General features: G+C 40.8%; 1 protein-coding gene across 2 annotated transcripts in view; it reads right to left on the bottom strand.

The window, feature by feature from the left end:
* Positions 1-1,723: 1,723 nt before the first annotated feature.
* Positions 1,724-20,928, bottom strand: part of tbc1d9b (TBC1 domain family member 9b) — a 36,549-nt gene continuing 17,344 nt past the window's right edge. The window contains exons 11-23 of one of the 2 annotated variants that reach the window (XM_080746222.1): positions 20,343-20,460; positions 19,539-19,741; positions 15,971-16,053; positions 13,385-13,514; positions 13,140-13,238; positions 12,686-12,754; positions 11,494-11,734; positions 10,774-10,839; positions 9,098-9,166; positions 8,294-8,347; positions 6,805-6,858; positions 6,156-6,253; positions 1,724-5,487 (exon numbers count right to left, since the gene is read on the bottom strand). In XM_080746222.1, coding sequence (XP_080602348.1) covers positions 4,849-5,487; positions 6,156-6,253; positions 6,805-6,858; positions 8,294-8,347; positions 9,098-9,166; positions 10,774-10,839; positions 11,494-11,734; positions 12,686-12,754; positions 13,140-13,238; positions 13,385-13,514; positions 15,971-16,053; positions 19,539-19,741; positions 20,343-20,460 — 1,923 coding nt within the window. In that variant the 3' untranslated portion in view covers positions 1,724-4,848. The remainder of the gene's footprint in view (positions 5,488-6,155; positions 6,254-6,804; positions 6,859-8,293; positions 8,348-9,097; positions 9,167-10,773; positions 10,840-11,493; positions 11,735-12,685; positions 12,755-13,139; positions 13,239-13,384; positions 13,515-15,970; positions 16,054-19,538; positions 19,742-20,342; positions 20,461-20,928) is intronic. The other variant, XM_080746223.1, reaches the window with a different exon arrangement.

Below are 20,928 nucleotides of genomic sequence, written 5' to 3'. Positions count from 1 at the left end.
CAAACTACAGGTAGACTAGGGTTTGAATGGAACCGCTCTGCTGAAAGTCAGATCATTAGACCACTCAGGGACGGATTAACCTCAGCAATGGCCCCTGGTGGATAATTTAATTTTTTGGTTGCATCTCTGTGCAAAAGGCTGAAGTGGTCAGAGTGACCTTCTCATGATTCCCTCACCAACGGGCGTCAGTTGTGCCTAAATGGGTATCGGGTCACTTTGCCAAAAAATCCAATTTACCAAATTGTCCAACATTGGCAGGCTTGCCAATGCTCCTGGATTTGCCAGGATGATTGGCATTTCTCCTGGACTTGGTATCAAACTCCCAAAATTCACCAGAACACAGGATATTACATCTACTATGTTATTTTTTTTTTTTCTGGGGGAGGATCCCCAGACCCCCGCTTTAAGGGTGGGGGCAATGCATGCAAGATCATATCATAGATATTCACTTATAGTCCACTTGCCAGAATCTGAACCTGGACATATTGAGTACAGTAAGGTTTTATGTTAGAAATGTTGAGTATGGGTCCCCAGCATGTAGAAACTACCGGATGCTAACTTGCATATGTTGAGCAATTTTCATAATTTGCATAATTCGATTTATTTAGCATAATCCCCCATAATAATGGATAATATGTCAAAAACTGATTGGCCGATTTGAACAATATTAGAGTGGTTTTGGGGGTTATTGAGGATGCTGAATCCATTTTTGACATTTTCTAAATTCAAAATGGCCGTTTTAAACCGGAAATGGCCATATACCAACTGGAAAATCAACAAAAAAGTATCAAAATCACCCACTTTAAGTTGGTATAAGGCCATTTCCGGTTTAAAACGGCCATTTTGAATTTAGAAAATGGATTCAGCATCCTCAATAACCCCCAAAACCACTCTAATATTGTTCAAATCGGCCAATCAGTTTTTGACATATTATCCATTATTATGGGGGATTATGCTAAATAAATCGAATTATGCAAATTATGAAAATTGCTCAACATATGCAAGTTAGCATCCGGTAGTTTCTACATGCTGGGGACCCATACTCAACATTTCTAACATAAAACCTTACTGTACTCAATATGTCCAGGTTCACAATGGGGCTCTATGGGCTGGCAAGTAGACTATTAAGTAATGACTTAAAAGATGAGAAGTCATTATTAAGGATGTCTTGCTTTGCTTCAATCATCAAATCTGTACACCTACATTTGTCATTTTAAGGCTGAAATTGTACCCATGCTAGTAAAGCAAGCATGATAAAAGTATCAAACATGCACAACATTCACCAGAACACAGATGAAAAATAGTGGATTCAACCACAGACCTTGTGATGAAAAATGCTCTCATGCTATATAAAGTAGAGTGAAAAAGTTCCAAAAGACCGATTTGACCCAACCACGTGTTTATGAAACAGACAATAAAAAACATGGCTCTGATTTAGATATAGGTTATACATACTATACACACACATACTGTACATACAGAATTGTCAGTCTTCATGGGGTTCTTAACATGAAACCGTTTTTGTTTTGTTTAAAACAGGCAGTCATAGCTGAATGAGACTAAGAGACTGCATGTGAAGCAGGTCACTGGTTCGATTCCCAGACCTGACATTTGTATACATGTATACTTTGCATACTTGTATACAGGGTGGATTTTAGAGCATTATATAGCATGACCATTGCTTATGACCGTATAAAAAACAAATCTTAAGCAGATGCACATGTAACTTTCTTTAAGTATTTATTACACAATATAGTACAGTCCTGATAATAACAATTTAAAAAGCTGATTTGTGAATAAATAAATCTGTTACATGGATACAGTGTGGACAACATAGTTAGAGATGGAACATACTGTACGTATAAGTGTCATTGGCTAATGGAAGAAACAAAACAAAAGACAGCTTACATTCTTTTCACATTTAGTAAGCAGTCTGGAAGTAAACAAGTCATTTTCATGAGCATCCATGTTACATGACAGGTGCAAAGCAAATTGCATACAATGAGTGAGAAGGCTTAAATCCCATTACATTACAATCTACTACTGTATATAGAGACTTAAAGAGTTAGAGTGCTTTACCAAACAATACTGTGAAAATCTAACTTTGATATAAAACTAAATTAGACTCATTCTTTAAAGTAGGACATACTTGTTATAGCATTGATTGAATTCAAATGGTTTATGTAGCTATACTTTACTGTACAACAATACAAAGCGAAAGAGCAGTAACTCTAGCAGTGGGAGAAGAAAAAAAACATCAGTAGGGTGAATTTCCTGTTCTGTATCATTGGATGGTAAGTAACTTAGTTCTGCTAAAAATGTGGATGAAATGTAATCCTAGAACTTTGAATTGCACAAAAACGAGTTGATGCCATTTGCCTTTTTAAACCTTTGGTCACAATACTGTTGCATCTGATTTATACGTAGTTGTGCAAATCACAATGTGCAATAAATCAGGCTTCAGGCTGCTTACTAATGGACAAAGTACCAGTAGACCTGTAAGGAATAAACTAATAAGGTCAGAAATTAGATCAACAGACAACAGCGCCAGCACCTCATCTACTGATCCTCAGTCCTGTCTCACAACTCCTGTCGTTTCAGTCATAATGAGTTAAACCAGGGGTCTTCAATGTTTTCACGCAAGAGAGATGAAGCAGGGACCCCCACAACATGTTCAGATTCCATATAGTTTCATCGTTTGACAGCACAATCAGTGTATTTTGGATTCATGTCAATTTGTGTTTTCAGATATTTAACCACTTGAACCGTCAATACTTAATAAACTTGACCTTTCACTCCGTACCTAGTCTGCTCTTTTTCTCTCTACACTAAACCCCTTTGCCTAAAATAGCCGATCTACAAGCTCTTGTAGATCTGCTATTTTTGGCTAAAGTTCTCAGGGGGAAAAGTTTCTATCACACAAAGATTTGGAGGACCCTTTAGTAACTTTAAGTACCCCCTAGGGGTCCCGGACCCGCTGTTGAAGACCTTTGAGTTAAACTGTAAATTATCAGTTAAATCTACACATTGAGGTGGGCATAAGCTAAAGTTTTCTGGCTATAATAATTAAACAGTCACTGGGAGCGTTGGGTAATTCAGAGGAGGTGGTTGTGCAAAAACACTGTATTTACGAATATATTTAAAAGGAACAAAATGGCCATGTGTGTAAAACCTGACTCTGCATCACACTTCGTTACAGTTTTCAAATGCCGCCAGGTAAGTCTAGGCTATATAATCCACACTGCCCAAACAGTTAAAGTTTAAAACAGAATAAAAGAAAGTACAAAAGTATGATATGCCATAATAACAATAAACAGGTGTACATTGAACCAATGTCTCCAAATAGTTGTGAAATGGCAATGGAATGAGCCTGTGTAAAAAAATCAAACCTCGGTTCGAAGTGGAGCTGTGCATTTGAGCAGTTCCAGGTCTATGTTTTTGATTCTATGTTCAATAACTAAAGTAACTAAAATGACTCTTTTGAACGGTTCTTTGAAATGAACGGATCCCAGAGAACCGGCTCACTTCAAAGAGCCATAAATCCCATCCCAGAGAACCGGCTCACTTCAAAGAGCCATAAATCCCATACTGACTAAGACAATTTCTCACACTAGCCTGGACACACAAAGCCACTTAAAGGGAGCGTGCTAGCACAGCTCCAAAAACTCTGTCTTGTAGGATATTCCATTCACTACCAGGCAATGAAAAATGTAGGACACTTGTTGACACAGATTAACGGCCATTCACCATAGTATTTGTTATAGTTGTGGCCATTCACGTTATATGTTTTATAGTTGCAGTGCCCAGTGTGAATGCCCTAAACGGTGGTGACCACTGTCGAATGATATTTAATTTAGTATCTGGGAGAAGATGGCATATTTACCTCAGCCAGGGTGTGGCATCATTAGACCAGTTGGCGTGGCCTAGTGTAAGAATGCGTTAGAATATCATTATATACTGTATCATTAGAGCACAATTTATGCTTCTGTGAAAGTGCCATGTCTTCTAGCATAAATTGGGTGTAATCAGATTAAGTTCGGCTTAAACCAAATATACAAGTCATCTTTCATATTTAGTTCATCAAGCATTACTAAAACATCCTTATGTTAGAAAAAGAAAGAGAGACGAATCATGCTTATCCATTGGCTGTAGAATTGGTGACCGCTCAGCACGGTGAGGGCAACACTCACATTGAAGAGTTGTCTGCAAAAAACAGAGGCGGTTACATTGTTATACTGGCTAATGAGAGGTAGTGCCTGTAACAGAACTGGATTTTTTAAGGACTGGCCACAATTAAGATTACCTCCCTACAAAGCAAGCCAAAATGGATTCCCTCCCAAAACAAACACTGAGTTAGTCTACTTCTAAACTCTAGTATAAGGGCTGGGTGTTTTGTTCTTCTGAGAATGATGTTTATTATAATTATACACATAACCAGACTCATATCAATGGCTTTTTCCTCCCATTGTCTGAATTCTGGTCCGCAGAGTGCTGTAGACGCAAGAGAACAAGCAAGCTGACATAAAGATACATCAAAACATAAAACTCTCATCACATAGTGACAAGATGAGCAACTTTGAATCCATTTTATGGAGGTTTAAAAGGATGTCACAAAATTGCTGAAAGGCCAGTGTAGCTTTCTGCACGTGTATAATATAGATCTATATGTCCTATAGGAACATTGTGTTGGATAAAGCCAAGAGAACAGAGGGGCAGGTTCACAGCGCCCCATGAAATAGAGGGTGAAGCAAAGTTTGAAGGATTGATGCATGTGATGACAAGGGAAATGATGACAAGGTGCAGCCCACCTATCACACGTACACAGCTGAAAAGGTTACTGGGCATCTCTCAGACAGAATGTTGGGCGAGCTCATGGTCACTGGAGGAGCTGGTCTGCCTCTCCACGCCTCGCTGGGCCTTACAGGCGGCCATCTTAACTTGAATATCCCCCTTCTTCTCAAAGTATTCCACCAGGTCCGGTTCGGTCAGCAGCGAGGCCAGCACCTGCTCAAAGGTTATCGACCAGTCGCCGTCCATCACGCTTCCCCGCCTCTGCTCGCCACAGCCAATCAGCACCGTGTCGTCGGTAAGGTCTTCGCACTGCAGTGAGCCGGCGCTTACCATGGAGTAGGAGGAGACGGACGTGTCGTCCTTGGCGTCCTCGTCGGACGTCTGCTGGGGCGAGGTCTCCAGCTGAGCTTCTGCCAGGGCCTTACAGACCTGAGACTGTCCTGATGCTCCTTCCCCGGTCCAGCCCTCTTTTTCAGGCTCGGCGTCAGACGGGAGCGGGGCCGGAGCTGGGGCTTGGGTGGGAGCCTGACCGTTGGTGTCCGTTTTCTTGGAACCGTTGTTGGTAAACTTCTTGCCGACCTCTCCTATGCGGAGTAGCAGGCTGGCCACGGTTGCAATGGCGTGGTACAACTCCTGCTCCAGGGGGTCTTGGCTGAACATGTTGTACAGAGTTTTACACAACTCGATGAACTGCTCCTGGAAGGAGAGACCAATCAAATACATTATGTTAATGTATTTATTAATTGTACAAAAAAAGGGTGTTTTTTTGTTGTTGTTAGGCTTCTGGGCAGGTGATGATAGGTGAACATTGAGAAACAAATGGTTTGGTCAAAATATCTACACAAGCTCATACATGTCGCAGCACAAAGTTTGAGCTCGTAGATCACCTTCTGCAATTGGACATACAAAAAAGTAAAGAGTGCTTAAGAAAGACTAAAACCCCAGTCACACGTGTGCATCAGATGCATGAGCTTCCTGTTCATTCTATCATAAAGGAGAACCATTGAGGAGCATCCTGTTGCGGTGTGTTGTAGCGTGTGTTGTAATGCCAACTGTACAAAATAATATTGTCATTTTAATCACTTTCATTGAATAATAATACAAATACCATTGTAAGGCAAAGTAACCTAGCATTTGACTAGCAAAAGAAAAGAAAACAAATATTCACATTAAAATCGATTAATCACTTACTGTAAACCCTATATACTTCGACATACAACAAATAGCGAAAATGGCTGATCTACAAGCTCACGACACATTGCAACTCATTCCGAGTGTGTCAATCTGCTATTCAAACATAGATTTTTAGATTTTGTGCTGATAATGACATGCTCACAATACAGCTGTTTGACTCTGGTTTGTACCTGGTTCATCCTGGGAAGGTCTTTGATGGTTTCCTTCTTTGGTTCGTTCTCCTTGGCCCACATCCTCAGATAGTACTTGTAGTCTTTCACCTTTTCCTCTGAAAACCACACATGCACAGTGTGGTTGGAAGAAGGTGGTTTGCACAACCATACAAGGGATCTTGGGGGCAATGTTAAATTCATCCACCAGAGAGTGCAATTTGCCAATAAATCATTTACCAATAAATGCCAGCAGAAGCTATGGGCAAAGATTGGAGCCACTAGAGACAACATGGAAAACAAATCCTACAAATAGTCTCCTAAGTGGCAAAATATTGTGTGGCTTGTGACGATCGGGTCCAATATCCAGTGACCATGGGGCTAAAGAATCACTCAGAAGCTGTGTAAACATTCATTCTTCCATTAGAGAAAACACCAACCTGCTTCCAGTCTCCTAAAAATGTGGCCACCTACTTCACAGTGGTGGCCATTTTGTGGCAGTTTATATACAGTATACAGATGATTCACCAGGAGCCTGGATGGCTTTGTTTCTGGGCTTACAATAATGTATATAAATATGTATTCATTATTATTATTAATATAAGCTACATTAATTCCAGTTATATTAAGAATATACAACATGTGAGCATGCTGAGAAATCCTGTTTTACCTTTCTTGTCCTCCCCATCTCCATTGTCATCACCGGCATCTTTGTCCTCCTCTCCTGCAGATGAAAGAGGACATCACCTTCATCATCAAAAACATCACTGCTGCCACAGCAGATTACTGTACATGTTGAGAAAACAGCTCACATCTCCAAAGTCGAGAGAATTAACAATTTCATTATGAATTATGACTTGTGTATTAAATAGAATTGTGGTATATGAAATATAGCTTTAGTGTATGAAGTATGACTGTAATACAGTGGTTTATAAACAATCCAATGAACTGAAGTGAATGGAGAAGTGTAGATTATGTACTAGTCAAACTATTGTATAGCGGATGGATTTAATCATCTGTTCCCTTAAGAGTGTCTGCTGCTAAACTTCATGGAGTACCTCAAGTCTGCAAGATAAATACGAAAGGCTCAGAGTTTCTGAACAGAGAGACGTGACATGAAACAGAGACACGGAACCAGATCACACAGCAGAAAATAACAAGGTATGAAACGAGAGGTGTGTCCACTGCACTGAAACCACAGTGTCATACCACAATGCATCAGAGAGGAAATGAGAGGGTGACTTCAAAGAATAATTTGATCAAGCTCTTTCAGTGCTCTGCGTGTAGGATATTAGCCAAAGAGGTCTTAGTAGGAAGTTGGTTATTTAACTCAGTTGTAGCCCCTTCTTATTTATTTCAGTTGTAGCCTTTTCAGCACCTGAGGGTTACTACCAATGAATGCCCTATTCAAATGTTGATCAAGACAAGGTAAATAACTATATGCCTCAAGTGAAAAATGAAAATGTCATGTCAATGTCCGTAATGGACTTTTAATCATCGTCATTCAAACATTAACCCATTCAGAACGGGTACACTATATTGTGTATCATTATTTTATGCTTTAACTATTGAAAAATAGCAGATATACAAGCTCACAGCGCGGCACCGAGTGCCACACTGCAAGCTTGTAGATCTGCTATTTTTGAAAAATCGTGAAAATTAGAATTTTGACACAAATCTATAAGTGTCTTTTGAATCCTTCTAAGATTTTTTTTAAAAACCTGTGTTTCTATGTCAGCAATCTGGCCAGCCATCGTCAAGGAAAAGCTCCTTTTCACTTCAACTGGAGCTCAGTTAGTCTGTTCTTGGGAGACTACTGTGTCAGTGGTTCTCAAACCTTTTCATGTGAAGGACCCCCAAAATGATATGTATTTGGCCACAGACCCCCATCTCAAAATATTTAGTTCCAGGGACCGCCCCCAGAAGCAAATTTTGAGTTACAAACGTTCGCTTTGAAAATACAGTATATTCAAAGATTTTCACACATTTTCACGACTTAAAAAGATCTACAAGCTCGCAGCGCACGCTGCGAGCTTGTAGATCTGCTATTCTTCACTGGTTAAAGCATTCAATAAGTTGCTAACCTAACCCCACCAATCCTTTACACGGAGAGAGCACTGTGCTGACCAAAAGCATCTCTGTGTCACAAAGACACAAACCTGAGGTCACTTCCTGCTGCGCCAGGAAGTCCAAATCAGACAGGAAGGGAGATTCTGGAGTTGCAGGAGAAATGGAACGGAAACAAAGTATGGACAGAGAGAGAGAGAGAACATTTATGCAGTGTGAGTGTAAAGGAAAGGAGAGAACAGGATGGGCAGATGAGACATGGTTCTGTTATTAAGGAGGATGACTCCAGGAGATTTGTCATGCACAGCAACATGCCAAGAAATTGGGACACCATCAGGTGGAAAGCAATCAAGTCAGGCAAGGGAAAATGTACAGAAATGTAAGATTAACATGAAAGGAAAAGTCGTTTTGTTGTCAAGCCATCTAGGATTTGGAGTGCTCCACCAGGAGAATGTAGGAGGGAAAAATCTTCTCAAAACTATGTATATAGTTAATTCCCATAACACTTGTCTTAAACTGTTACTGATACATGTCTGGCATTTATTCATTCTTTATATGTCTTGTTAAGCAAAACTTCTTTGCTTTGCTGCTCCTGTTAAAGGAGCCAGTAACAAAACATAGCAATGTGACTAAATAACACTTTTGTTCCTCCTGAGTGAGGCTTAACTGTGTCAAATGCTTCAAATTAGGGCTTCCTGAATTGGAGTAAAATTATAATCCTGTTTATTTTTGCTTTATTCACAATTATTAATCACAACTATTAGCAGGCACCCTGTGGACAAAACATCTAAAGTACAAATAAGATTTTGCCCAAACATGTTTCACTATGTGTCACAAAACAACGTGCCGTTTGTTACTGAGATAACACACAACAGTGCATGTGTATGTGTGTATACCCTGTGGAGTGTCATCAGTAAAGAACTGTGCTGCCTCCAGGGCAGATTCCGCTTCTTCAGGACATAATGCTGAAAGATAAAGGCAAGCTCTGTTAATCCATACATTCATAGACAAACACAAGGCCTGTAGTTAAAGCAGTCTGGATTCACACATCCATGACTGTTTCTATGATCAATGAACATGGCCTCTACGTCCAATCTGTATCCATCGATATTAAGTTACTAAGTGTGCAGTTTGTGTACAGAGCTGCACAAAATCACATATAGTGTTCAGTGGTGAACTGTGCAGGCAGGGTGCAAATGAGGTCTATGCCTCATTTAGCTAAATGGAGATAGTGATCTTTAAAAACAGTTACAAAAACATTTTTTTGTGTACAAATGTGCGATAACCTAAAAACCTAAATTATATTTTTTGTTTTTGCTTCACCAGGGATTTGCTGGTGCACATTGTTTGTGCCATTTTCGTTCATGGTTTGAGGTCAATTTCATGATGTCATGACATAGATACAGACTGACATATGGATAAACCCCGTTATGCTGACATTTTATAAGCAAATGTATTATTCTTTTTTTTGGGGGGGGGGGGGGCTTTTTCTGCCTTTATTGATAGGTGCACAGTAGGCTGACAGGAAACTGGGAGAGAGATGGGGGGGTGACACGCAGCAAAGGTAGTCAGGATCGGGACTCGAACCCGCAACGCTGCAAGGGCTGGATTACCAGCCTAGGAGCCTGGACCACTACCCTGTGGCCCAGGCCACAAATGTATTTTCTTAATTGCTTTCAAAGAAACGCCTTACCGTCTATATTACTTAGACAGATGGCACTACATTGGATTCTGGCACTATTGACCGCTTACCCTGTTGCTGGACAACTAGCGTTCATGCTGCTTTGGTTGCTCTGGTAAATGGCAAAATGGTAACTGTACTATCCAAGCAGTGGTCACATTCTGCACAGAACATACATGTGTGTGTGTGTGTGTGTGTGTGTGTGTGTGTGTGTGTGTGTGTGTGTGTGTGTGTGTGTGTGTGTATATATATATATATATATATATATATATATATATATATATATATATATATATATATATTCTTTTTTTTTTCTTTTTTTTCCAGTCTTCAGTTACATGCTCTCTCTCTCTCACACACTGTACGTGTACATGCACACACTAACACGTTGTAGTGTTGGCAAACTGCTAACTCATTTCCTTTGCGTTTACAGATATTTCCTGTGCTGTTGCTGTGTTCATTCTAACAACCCGGTCAGAGGAAGGACAAGTGACCGAGATAAAATGTACTGTATGTGGACAGACCAGAGTAAATGTAAAACAGTTTATGGAAGGTGTGGTCAGGACACTAACTTTAACCAAAATGTCAACCATCTTATATTTAATTAATAATTATTAATGTGTTACCTCCAAAATGGCCAACAATTTGGCTGATGCCTGGTGACTTGTCTTAATGAAATCTAATCTATTTTAATTAAATAAACAATACATCTTATTTGTATTACTATCATTGTTATTACTATTTCAATAGTACGCGCACACACACACACACACACACACACACACACACACACACACACACACACACACACACACACACACACACACACACACACACACACACACACACACACACACACACACACACACACACAGTATTCTCAGAGCCTACCTGGTGGTAAGTGAAGCTTGTACAACAGTTTTAGTTTCTCCGTCATGTCTCCATGGTACATCCCACCTGCAGGGGGGACAATGGAGGACAGAAAATCATCATAACACTTGAACGAGACTCAAATTGTATAGTTGTTGACTTTTGGGAGGAGTACTGTGGTATTCTTTCCCTTCCTTTTCAACTACTGCTAAGATGCCTTTGACTGAGGCCCCTGACTCTGCACCACATGAACGTGTTGATTAATGGCCAATAGTGGAAGAAGAGCAGTTATATCGGGTAGCTTCCAGATCGAAATGAATGTAATCCAACTGACAACCAAATAACCCCAAGTGAATACAGCAAATAACAATGTGTTCTTTATCAAGTAGCCTGGTAAACCTATGAAATCATGTCCTGTCCTGTCCTGTCCTGTCCTGTCCTGTCCTGTCCTGTCCTGTCCTGTACCGTCCCTATCAGGGGGAAAGGGGAATGTCCCAACCATTCAGTAAACACAGCTGGGCTGTTTATTAATCATTCCCCCCAACAGTTCTTCCTGTAAATTAATACACAGTTTAGGGCTGAGCCATCTTGTCTCCATCCGGATGGAGAGACAAATGCATTCGCTTCTCCAACTGGAATCAATGGGGGTTTATTATAATCAAATTATTGTCTTAGGAATGTGAATGTGTGAAAAAAAAGTCATTTTGGGAGTGAACTATTCATTCATCACTCTTTACTCACTCAGCCCAGTGACAAACTCCTTGAAGTTGATGAGGCCATCTTTGTTCTTGTCCAACAGGCGGAAGAGACGCGCAGCCAAGGTGACGGTGTGAACACCACACTCCCAGGTGCCCAGGGCTCCAAAGAGCTGGCAGAACTGGCCCAGGTCAATGCGGTACTGTTCCAGGTAAGGCAGGCTAGGGTCGTGGCGCTCCGCGGCCGTGGTACTCGCCCCCCAGTAGCAGCTTCTGATGTGTTTGGCCTGCAGGAACAGGAGAAAAGGCACATTAATGATATTCTCATACATCTTAAGCCTTGGTATTGAAAAATATTCACACATTTACAGACCATATACTGATAATGCATGTAGTAATTATTGCGTTATTTCTCAAAATAGTCTCCAGTCTACTACCCTTGACATTTCTCCACAACTTCTCCTTAACACATTGACCGCCATTTTAACATACCTCCGTACTCCCACCTGCCATTCGTCTCCATAGACTTCCATGTAATTGGGTGTGCACGGATCATGCACACCCATGCCTAGATAATGCACCACGTGTGTCCACATTGCTCACAGCTTTCAAACAAAAAAATCCGAATGGAAATCCGTTCAGGCATTCATGAGATAACAGCCACTATGTTTAACAAAGATGGCTGCCAAAATGGCTGCCATGCTTGAAAGATGGGGTTGCTATGGGGGTTAAACATGCAATTTCGCGATTGCTATCATGCCTACTCCATTTTTTGGGGTCCAAAAATTTTTTTGAAAAAAAATTTTTTTTTGAAAAAAAAAAGTTTTTTTTTTTTTTTTAATTCTCGGGACTATCGGGCCTGGCGGGGAAAGACATTGGAATAATCTCGGGACTATCGGGCCTGGCAGGGAATGAGTTAATTACCAGATATGAAACTTAGCTTCTCTAACAAAAGGTGTCAGTATAGATGTGTTGATCTGCCGCCAAAACAAGAATAAAGGGGGCATAGTTATCACAACCATCCTGGAACAAAACAGTCTCTATTGAGTGTTCAAACTGAATTTTCTTATTTATTCTACAACGGATGTGTTAATTATCCAGGTAGCGTTATGAATTTTTATTAATGTCTGTGATCATATTTATAGTCAAATTAATGCAACAGAACCAGATTTCCTTACAAACGAACAGCAGCCACAAGTTAATACTAAAAACGTCTTTGAACATGTTTTTTCCCACACCTTAAAGAGACAGTAGAGATCCTCCAGTTCCTCGATACTGAAGGCAGACTCAGTCATGATGGCTCTAACCTGTGGAGAAACACAGTTATAAATCCCTGAAACGTCTTAGTAGGGGTGCACAACTGATCATGTATAATGTATTTATCATAGTTTTTCACAATTAATTATCATAGAAATTCAAAGTCCTTTTTGCACTCTCAACCCCTCCTTTCTTAAGAAAATACCTGAGATTAACTGACTGAGGCAAAACTACAACTGTAACTAACATGCTTTATGACAATTCCAATAAAGAATTTTCAACATCATTCAGAGGATCTAAGATCAATAAACAGTATCAATATTCCTAGATTTTTGTATCGAGGCACCATTTTCATAAACAGCTGCCAAAGTACAGCAGCAAATGATCGTCATCTGAATCTTGTGCCAAGAGCAAATTGCTGACGCAGGAACGCACCACACTCCTCTTAGCCGTGTCCTCCAATGACTGGATCACTTTTAACCTCTGCTTGAACCTCATCTGCTCAATGACGTCAGACCGCAGGCTGCCAAACCTCTGCTCCGGGAAAGACAGAGATAGAGGACAACATTAACCAAGTAGAACAAGAAACTGTTTGGACTCTTACCTCTTTACAAAAAAAAGAAAAGGAGCAAATCTACAAACTATATGATTTGATGTTGTGACCAAATATGAAGTCTGACCTCATAGGAGGACTTGATGAGCTCAAAGACGTCAATCTCAGGAGGCGGCTCGTCGCCACTGGTCAGCAAGGCGTGTAGGTGGGGGATGGGTGGGGAAACCGTTTGCTTATTTACAACATTATCCAGATAGCTGAGAGGCACAGAAAAGACACTCAATTAGCTAATTATTAGCTGAGAGAGGCACAAACAGAGACACTCAATTAGCAAATTATTAAACAGTCACTGAGTGAGTGCCCTATACTTCCTTAATGTCTGTCCTCTCCAAACAATGGCAAATGGCAGATGAGACTTTACAGTATAACAGGCGTCATCACAAAGGGAGTATTTTCTGTTCCCCAGGGAGGGGGAATTTACTTATACTGCTTCACCTTGCAGATGGCTGCTAAAATGGCTCAGATGAGTGCACATGGAGTAAGAGGCTAAATTCCTCTCTCCGGTACATTGATTCTTCAACTGGGATGAGCAGAGGGTCAAACCAGTGACAGCCTCTTTACCCACGCTTCAACATATTTTACTTGGTCAAATCCAGTACTTATTGTATGTCTTTAAATATCTAGATGAATTGAATACACAGGACCACAACAGAAAGCGCTTCTTTTTTTGTGTTATTTTTTTAGCACCATTCTATAATTGTACCACTACACTATTTGCAAACTGTTCCAAGAATTCAAACAAATCTATTAAACTCTGTGAGTGTACAAGTGGAACCAACAGGATCCGTAAGGATGGGTCCTCTCTGAGTTAAATGAACATAGAGGATCTTACTGTATACATGTTTCCAATGATTATTACATGTTTGACATGACCTGACGAAGATGTAATCTGACATTGAAACGTTGTCGTTCTTCTTGGCTTGCAACCCGTTCTATATTAAAGTGATAGTTCGCCTATTTTGTAACCACAGCTGTATGGAGTACTCACCTATAATGGACTTGTTTCGAGGGCATTATTTAGTCAACTGAATGCAGTGGTCAGAGATGTGGTCAGTTTTCTGCTGAATTAAAAGTAGTTCCATTGAGTTGCCCGACCCATTTTTTTGTAATAAACTAATCCACAAAACCGCCGTCATTATTATTGTTGACATATTTCTACTTCTACGAGTAATGCTCGTTCAACTTTGACCCCTCTGTAACATGGTACTATTTCTTCTCTTGAGTAGATCACTGCGCCGCACTATAACTCTATGGCGCCGCATCACTCACAGCGTACATGCTGTGCTGCTGCAAGCTGCTGCAGCACACGCTGTTTATTTGTTGTGTGGTCGCTGCTGATCGCTCCTACTAGCCTTGAATAGCAGCTTAGCTAACCTTATCTGCCATTGCTAACACAAGGGAGATATATCCACGCATTTCTGGGTAAAAGAAAAAACGTCTTCACCGTTTCCCCAAGGATAAAGACAGCCAGCGAGCTTTCCCCTCTGGTCCCGTATCTAACACTACACTATGTCACTGGTGAGCACTTGCGCTCAGAGCCACGGCAGCCCAGGCTGCTCAGCCTCTCGTCTGTAGTAAAAATAAAATATACACTTTCACTACTCACCAAAACAAAGACGGTTCTAAGATGTCGAAAGCCTACTGTCCTTAGTGGCAACACTCGTAGCCCCCCACCTCACGTCTAAAATACACATTTGGTCCAGAAAAGAAAATATTTCACTGGAAGTTTTAGCTACTCCACACCGCCCTCTACAGATCTTGTCAATAGAAAAGTCCATTGACCAGATTTTGCCTTCGGATGAAATAGTTTTTCTTTTATGGCAAAAAGTGCATTTTAGACATGAAATTTAGACAGATTGCCCCCACTTCTGAAAGCAGGCTTTTTACTCTATGGAGATGTCTTTGTTTTGGTGAGAAGCGAAACTGTACTTTGTATTTTTACTACAGAGGAAAGGGTGCGCAGGCTTTCCTAAAGCGTAAGGGCTCATCGGTGACATAGCGCTACGCTATGGACCAGAGCTACCGATTGCCGAGCGTAAAACAACACTGGACTAATAAAATATATCGTCTGTACCATTGGTTCTCAAAGTGGGATCCGGGGACCCCCAGGGCAGGGTCTTTGAGGGAATATAAGGGGGTCCACAGCTAATAGTTAGGACCGAAGGCAAGATTTCAGCTTTCAGGAGCGACCAGGCGGATATCAGTGCAGACTGTTTTGGGGGCGTGTGCTGCGGCTGCCGCGGGACGCGCCCGTTGAGTTGAATGCGGCGCAGTGATCTACTCAAGAGAATAAATAGTACCATGTTACAGAGGGGTCAAAGTTGAACGAGCATTACTCGTAGAAGTAGAAATATGTCAACAATAATAATGACGGCGGTTTTGTGGATTAGTTTATTACAAAAAAATGGGTCGGGCAACTCAATGGAACTACTTTTAATTCAGCAGAAAACTGACCACATCTCTGACCACTGCATTCAGTTGACTAAATAATGCCCTCGAAACAAGTCCATTATAGGTGAGTACTCCATACAGCTGTGGTTACAAAATAGGCGAACTATCACTTTAAAGTAAAAGGCTTCAGTTGCTCCAGCACCTTCTTTATACAGAAGATGGGTTTTACCAATAGTCGTCACCAAAGTTCCCCCACACGTACCGTCCAAGGATGGTCATGGCCTCGCCCTCATCGTTGCACCCCAGAAGGGTGTCCATGTTGTCATGAAGCACGGCTAGCGCCACCTGGAGATAAGAGGTAGGACATTTGATTGATCGGAACAATTCTACCAAATCATTTCCTTTCCATCACATCTCCAGATAGGACATGTAAAGACCAAGTTAAGGCATGTTTTAATTGCAGTTACGTTTTTTTCCAGCAAAATAAATAATTATAATTAGCATAACTTGCCGGGAGTTTCGTTTTTTGGGTGTTTTCACATGCCCTCATCGGCAGCAAAAATGCTGGTATCGCTCGTTTTCATTAAACCATTGTAGCGGCATGAAAACCAGCGTTGCCAGATTTTGCGAGAGAAATAAGCAACCAGGTGTACGAAAATAAGCCCCAAAAAGTGATATTATCTAAGCCACACTAGCACTTTAAAACTATACGCATCGCCACATCAGCTACCTGAAAATTGCCGATCTACAAGTTCACAACAAATAAAACACAACCAGCAACTTATAAGTCTACAAGCAACTTTACGGAAATCAAGCCCAGAGTCGCTTATAATTAGTAGACATGGCAACACTCGGACTGAAAGACCTGCAAAAAACACTCTCCCCAGTTCGGTTCGGTGCGGTAGCATCGGTGCCTGTCTCGTCTTCTCTCTTCTCTCTCTCACTCTGAAGTCTGAACGCTACAAATGGATTTACTAAAACAAAATATTCTTCATGCTCAACAACAACACATAAGGTCCGTTCAGAAAGGATCTAATGCAACGTGTTGCACCTGTGGGTTTTAGATTAGCTGTGGACTTTTAATCATCACACAACGACGATAAACTAATGATGCACCTTGTTGAGAACAGCTTGTTTATTTCTGAACCTCTCCAGTCCCTCCGCAGTCCGCAGATAGCGGAGGAAGAGGTTCCAAAAGGAGCTGCCGTTGAGAGATCATTGCACTTACAGGCAGCCAGCCATGGTTAAAATTAGGGGTGCCACAATACTGAACCGAACCGGTATACCGAACCGAATGGCCTGTACCGAACCGAACAGCCCATACCGAATGAACCGAATTTCTTAATTTTTTAGGGTGTGGCCACATAAAAACATAATTTTAACTCTTTCTGTACACTTTTTTGGAGAAAATCTTCCTCCTAGTATAATCATAATAACTGATTATCATGTTTTAGGGGGGAAACAAATGATTGCACCCCATCTTTAAAATTAAGTGAACATTTTGGATTCTTTATTTCTTCATTTTAATTTTTTACTGTACCGAAACCGTGAGCCAAAAACCGAGATACGAACCGAACCGTGGGCTGACTGAACCGTGGCACCCCTAGTTACAATGCGACTCTACTCTTACTCTATCTATAGCCTAAATAATTATATCCCTAATGCAAGGTGAAGCTGTATTTTATTTCTACTGTATATCCCCATTCACATTCACATCGTTTTCAATCCCAAATACAATGCTTTAACTGTTATTATTGGCTCCGTACGCACCTGCTTGTCAAAAAAACTTCAAAAATCACGGTGAAGGGAAATTTGTATTCTCACGGTACTTTCAGCAAAAATTACTAGGTATTTTGCCGTCAAATTTCGGACTCCAAAACTCCCTGAACACAAAATAAGTGTCCGTTTTCACATGGCGTGAATTTCAAAATTGCCGTCATTTTTGAAAAAACTTCCAGAAGTTTTGCTCAATGAAAACGGGGCATTATACACACATTCCACCAACTGGGAGCAGCACTCCAAAGATAGTATGTTAACGGTGTCTTTATTCACGGTCACGAGAAATGTCTGTTGGCCTGTAAATATTTATGGCTCTATAGGAATGTTTACTGTGAAAGCTGAATCAACAGCCGATTTATTTTTAGCATGCTGCTGGCAATTTCCTCCTGTCTATTCCACTTAGCTTAAACTTTGAACCCCAATTCATGCCTGCACTTGGAGCTGAGGGCTACAATCATGATGCATGTGTACATATCAGTTTAAGAGAAATAGAAGCTTTTGGAGTAAACTCCAAGTCTGCTTGATCCTCTCCTGGTAGTGGATTGCAATATTCATCGTTTTATGGCATGGCTCTTAACCCTTAAGTTCTGTTCAGATTCACTACACCTTCGTTCTGTTCGGGTCATTTTGACCCGGTGGATATTTGGTTTAAAAAAAACAACACTAATATAATTTTTAACTTAACAAATCACCATGATACATTGACTTTGACTCAATGCCAAACAATTCATATGATATATTTGGTAAATGTTTGCATTTCTGCTTTGCTATATCACATTAAACACTGAAAGAGCTAGGCGTTTTTACTAATTTAGCTGAAATCCATGTAAAAAAAACTACTTCATTTAATACTGGGCAATATTGCTCATGCTTATAGGAAGGGGGGGAGGGTTCGGAATGGGGCTTCGGAAGGGGGGTGTTAGAAGTGGGGGTGACTGTGTATCTGTGTTTTGGCATAATACTGTGTATTTCTGTGCTTCCGGGTCAAAATGACCCGAACAGCACTTAAGGTTCAAAAAATATGAGGGGGGTGTAGCATGGGTGTAGTGCAAAAACTTTTTTTTTACATGTTCATCTCAGAAGAATCTTTAAGGCCAGTGAGTTTCAGGTGGAAACATTTTTAACTTCTACCTTTTTTTTCCAAATGAAAATGTAAAACGGGTCAAAATGACCCGAACAGCACTTAAGGGTTAAAGAGGGTAGCCATCTATGTGTGTGTGTGTGTGTGTGTGTGTGTGTGTGTGTGTGTGTGTGTGTGTGTGTGTGTGTGTGTGTGTGTGTGTGTGTGTGTGTGTGTGTGTGTGTGTCTGTTCAGAACAAATCTTGCAAACCACTTGGTGCGTCCCCCAAAGACCAGCGGACAGACAGACATGCCAAGTTTTAAGTCAAATGGACAGTGCCTGAGTTATAACCTGGGCAGGCATACACTTCCACACGCACACACAAGTACTGAATTGAGTCAGACTCGTAACCAGGATGGCTGCAGACTCCACTATAATTCTCTGTCCCCATAATACACTTTGGCACTTGTGCTGCCACTTTGATGTCTGTTGGATTGGATCCTTTGCCGTGGGTTGGCACCACTACAAGTAGCATTTCTGTGCACAATAAATATAGTACATAAAAACTGAGCTGAACTCCTACACACTTTTAAGAGGTGATACAAAATAATGCAAAAAATGTTGAGGTATCATGAAAATACAGCAATATTTTAAATGGACAGCACAACAATAATACATACAGCAGAAAACACACATGACCTAGTAACATCCTTTAACCCAGTGGGTTCTAGGAAGTCCCCAGCTAAATGATTGGCAACTCAGAGTGTACAAATGGAACCAATATCAGCGTTGGGGGGGGGGGGGGGGGGGGGGGGTGTCAACTAATGCAGAGTCAACTGGGGATCATTGAAATGAAAAGGTTTGATAATCACTGCTTTATGCCACAGTAATCTTGAGCTTCAATGTTCTTCACTGAGAGTACGTATGCCTCGTACCATTTAGTATTCCCATCACAGTTGAAACTCTTGCCATCATTAATCAACCACTGACCTGGAAGATGACCTTAATGCCCTCGTAGAAGAAGCAGTCGACCAGCAGCACAGCGCTGTCAAAGGGCATGACAGACAGAAACAGGGTGAGGAACCAGGACAGGGAGATGGTGGAGATGACGCCCAGGTCCTGCATGTGCTCGTACAGCAAGGGGAGACACTCTCTGGTCAGCTCCTCAAACACACCCTGGTCCACCAGTGCACCTGCACACACAGACAAGAGAGAAAACATTCACACTGAATGTTATCGCTGTCGGGCGCAAAAGCGTGCATTTCTTGTTACTTTCAGGAACAGAAACAAAAGTGAAGAAAATGTGTTCAAATGGACCCAACATAGTTATTATTTAGTCACAAGATCTTGTTAATATTTTTCTTTGTTCAAGTATTTATAAAATCCATAGACAGCATCGGAGCATCCCTATTTTTTGGCCATGTCATTATAGGTGAAGGTTTTCTAAAATAGGGTGGTGCATTGTGTCGTTTCGTTAGTATTGTATATCAGCTATTTTTGCTACTTTTTCACAACACGGTCATAAAAAGCTTAAAAACAGAGAATTCATTGTATTAAATCGTGAAAAAAGTAGGATTGATACAATAATCAATTGATATCTTATACCTGTATTCAGCAATACATTTTAGACTGCAAGAGCATAATAAACAGTAACCAACAGTAAATAACAGAAGACTCAAATTCCCAGAACCTGGACCGTAGACGTTACAAACCTAAAAGCAGTTGATACATCCTGATTTATGCCAGGCATTGAGGTTCACAGGTAGGTACATTCATGCACAGCCACAAACTGACCTACAACCCTGGTGTTGTAGTAGTCTGGCAGCATCCTTTCACAAAGCGCAACCAGCAGCCAGAAGGCCTCTTCTTCAGTACAGTACAACAGCAGCACAGACGTCACAATGTTCATCGCCTTGACGGAAAGAGAGACCCAAACAGAGAGAGGGACAGATCTCAATTATATGAATTATTTTCCTAAGAGGTTTCTTTTTTAATAAAAACAACTGAATTGTTTTTTTGTATCGGGAGGAGATTTAGTTTTGCATAGCCAGACGATTGGAGATCTCCGCCTACCGATGAATGTGGTCACATCTAAATTCAATGCAGGGGCTAGAAAAGCAGTGAAAATGGCCACAGATAAACATACTACTGCTTTGAAAACAAAGCATACTGTATCACCATCCTAATGGCTGGCTACACAAGACAAGGGGAGATTACACTAAAGTAAAAGTATTCATTTTAATTAGCCACCTGCTAGTAGCAGGTGGCAGAGCTAGTACACAGTAATCCATTATCCATTTGTAACCCCAAGAGTGTACAAATTGTACACCGTTAAATTATCAGGATTTTCAGTGTATTGATCATATTCTCAATGCGTCCA

This window comes from Nannobrachium achirus, assembly GCF_963921795.1.
Source record: "Nannobrachium achirus genome assembly, chromosome: 17".
In the NCBI taxonomy this organism is placed as follows: domain Eukaryota; kingdom Metazoa; phylum Chordata; class Actinopteri; order Myctophiformes; family Myctophidae; genus Nannobrachium; species Nannobrachium achirus.
This window is presented reverse-complemented; position numbering and strand designations above follow the sequence as displayed.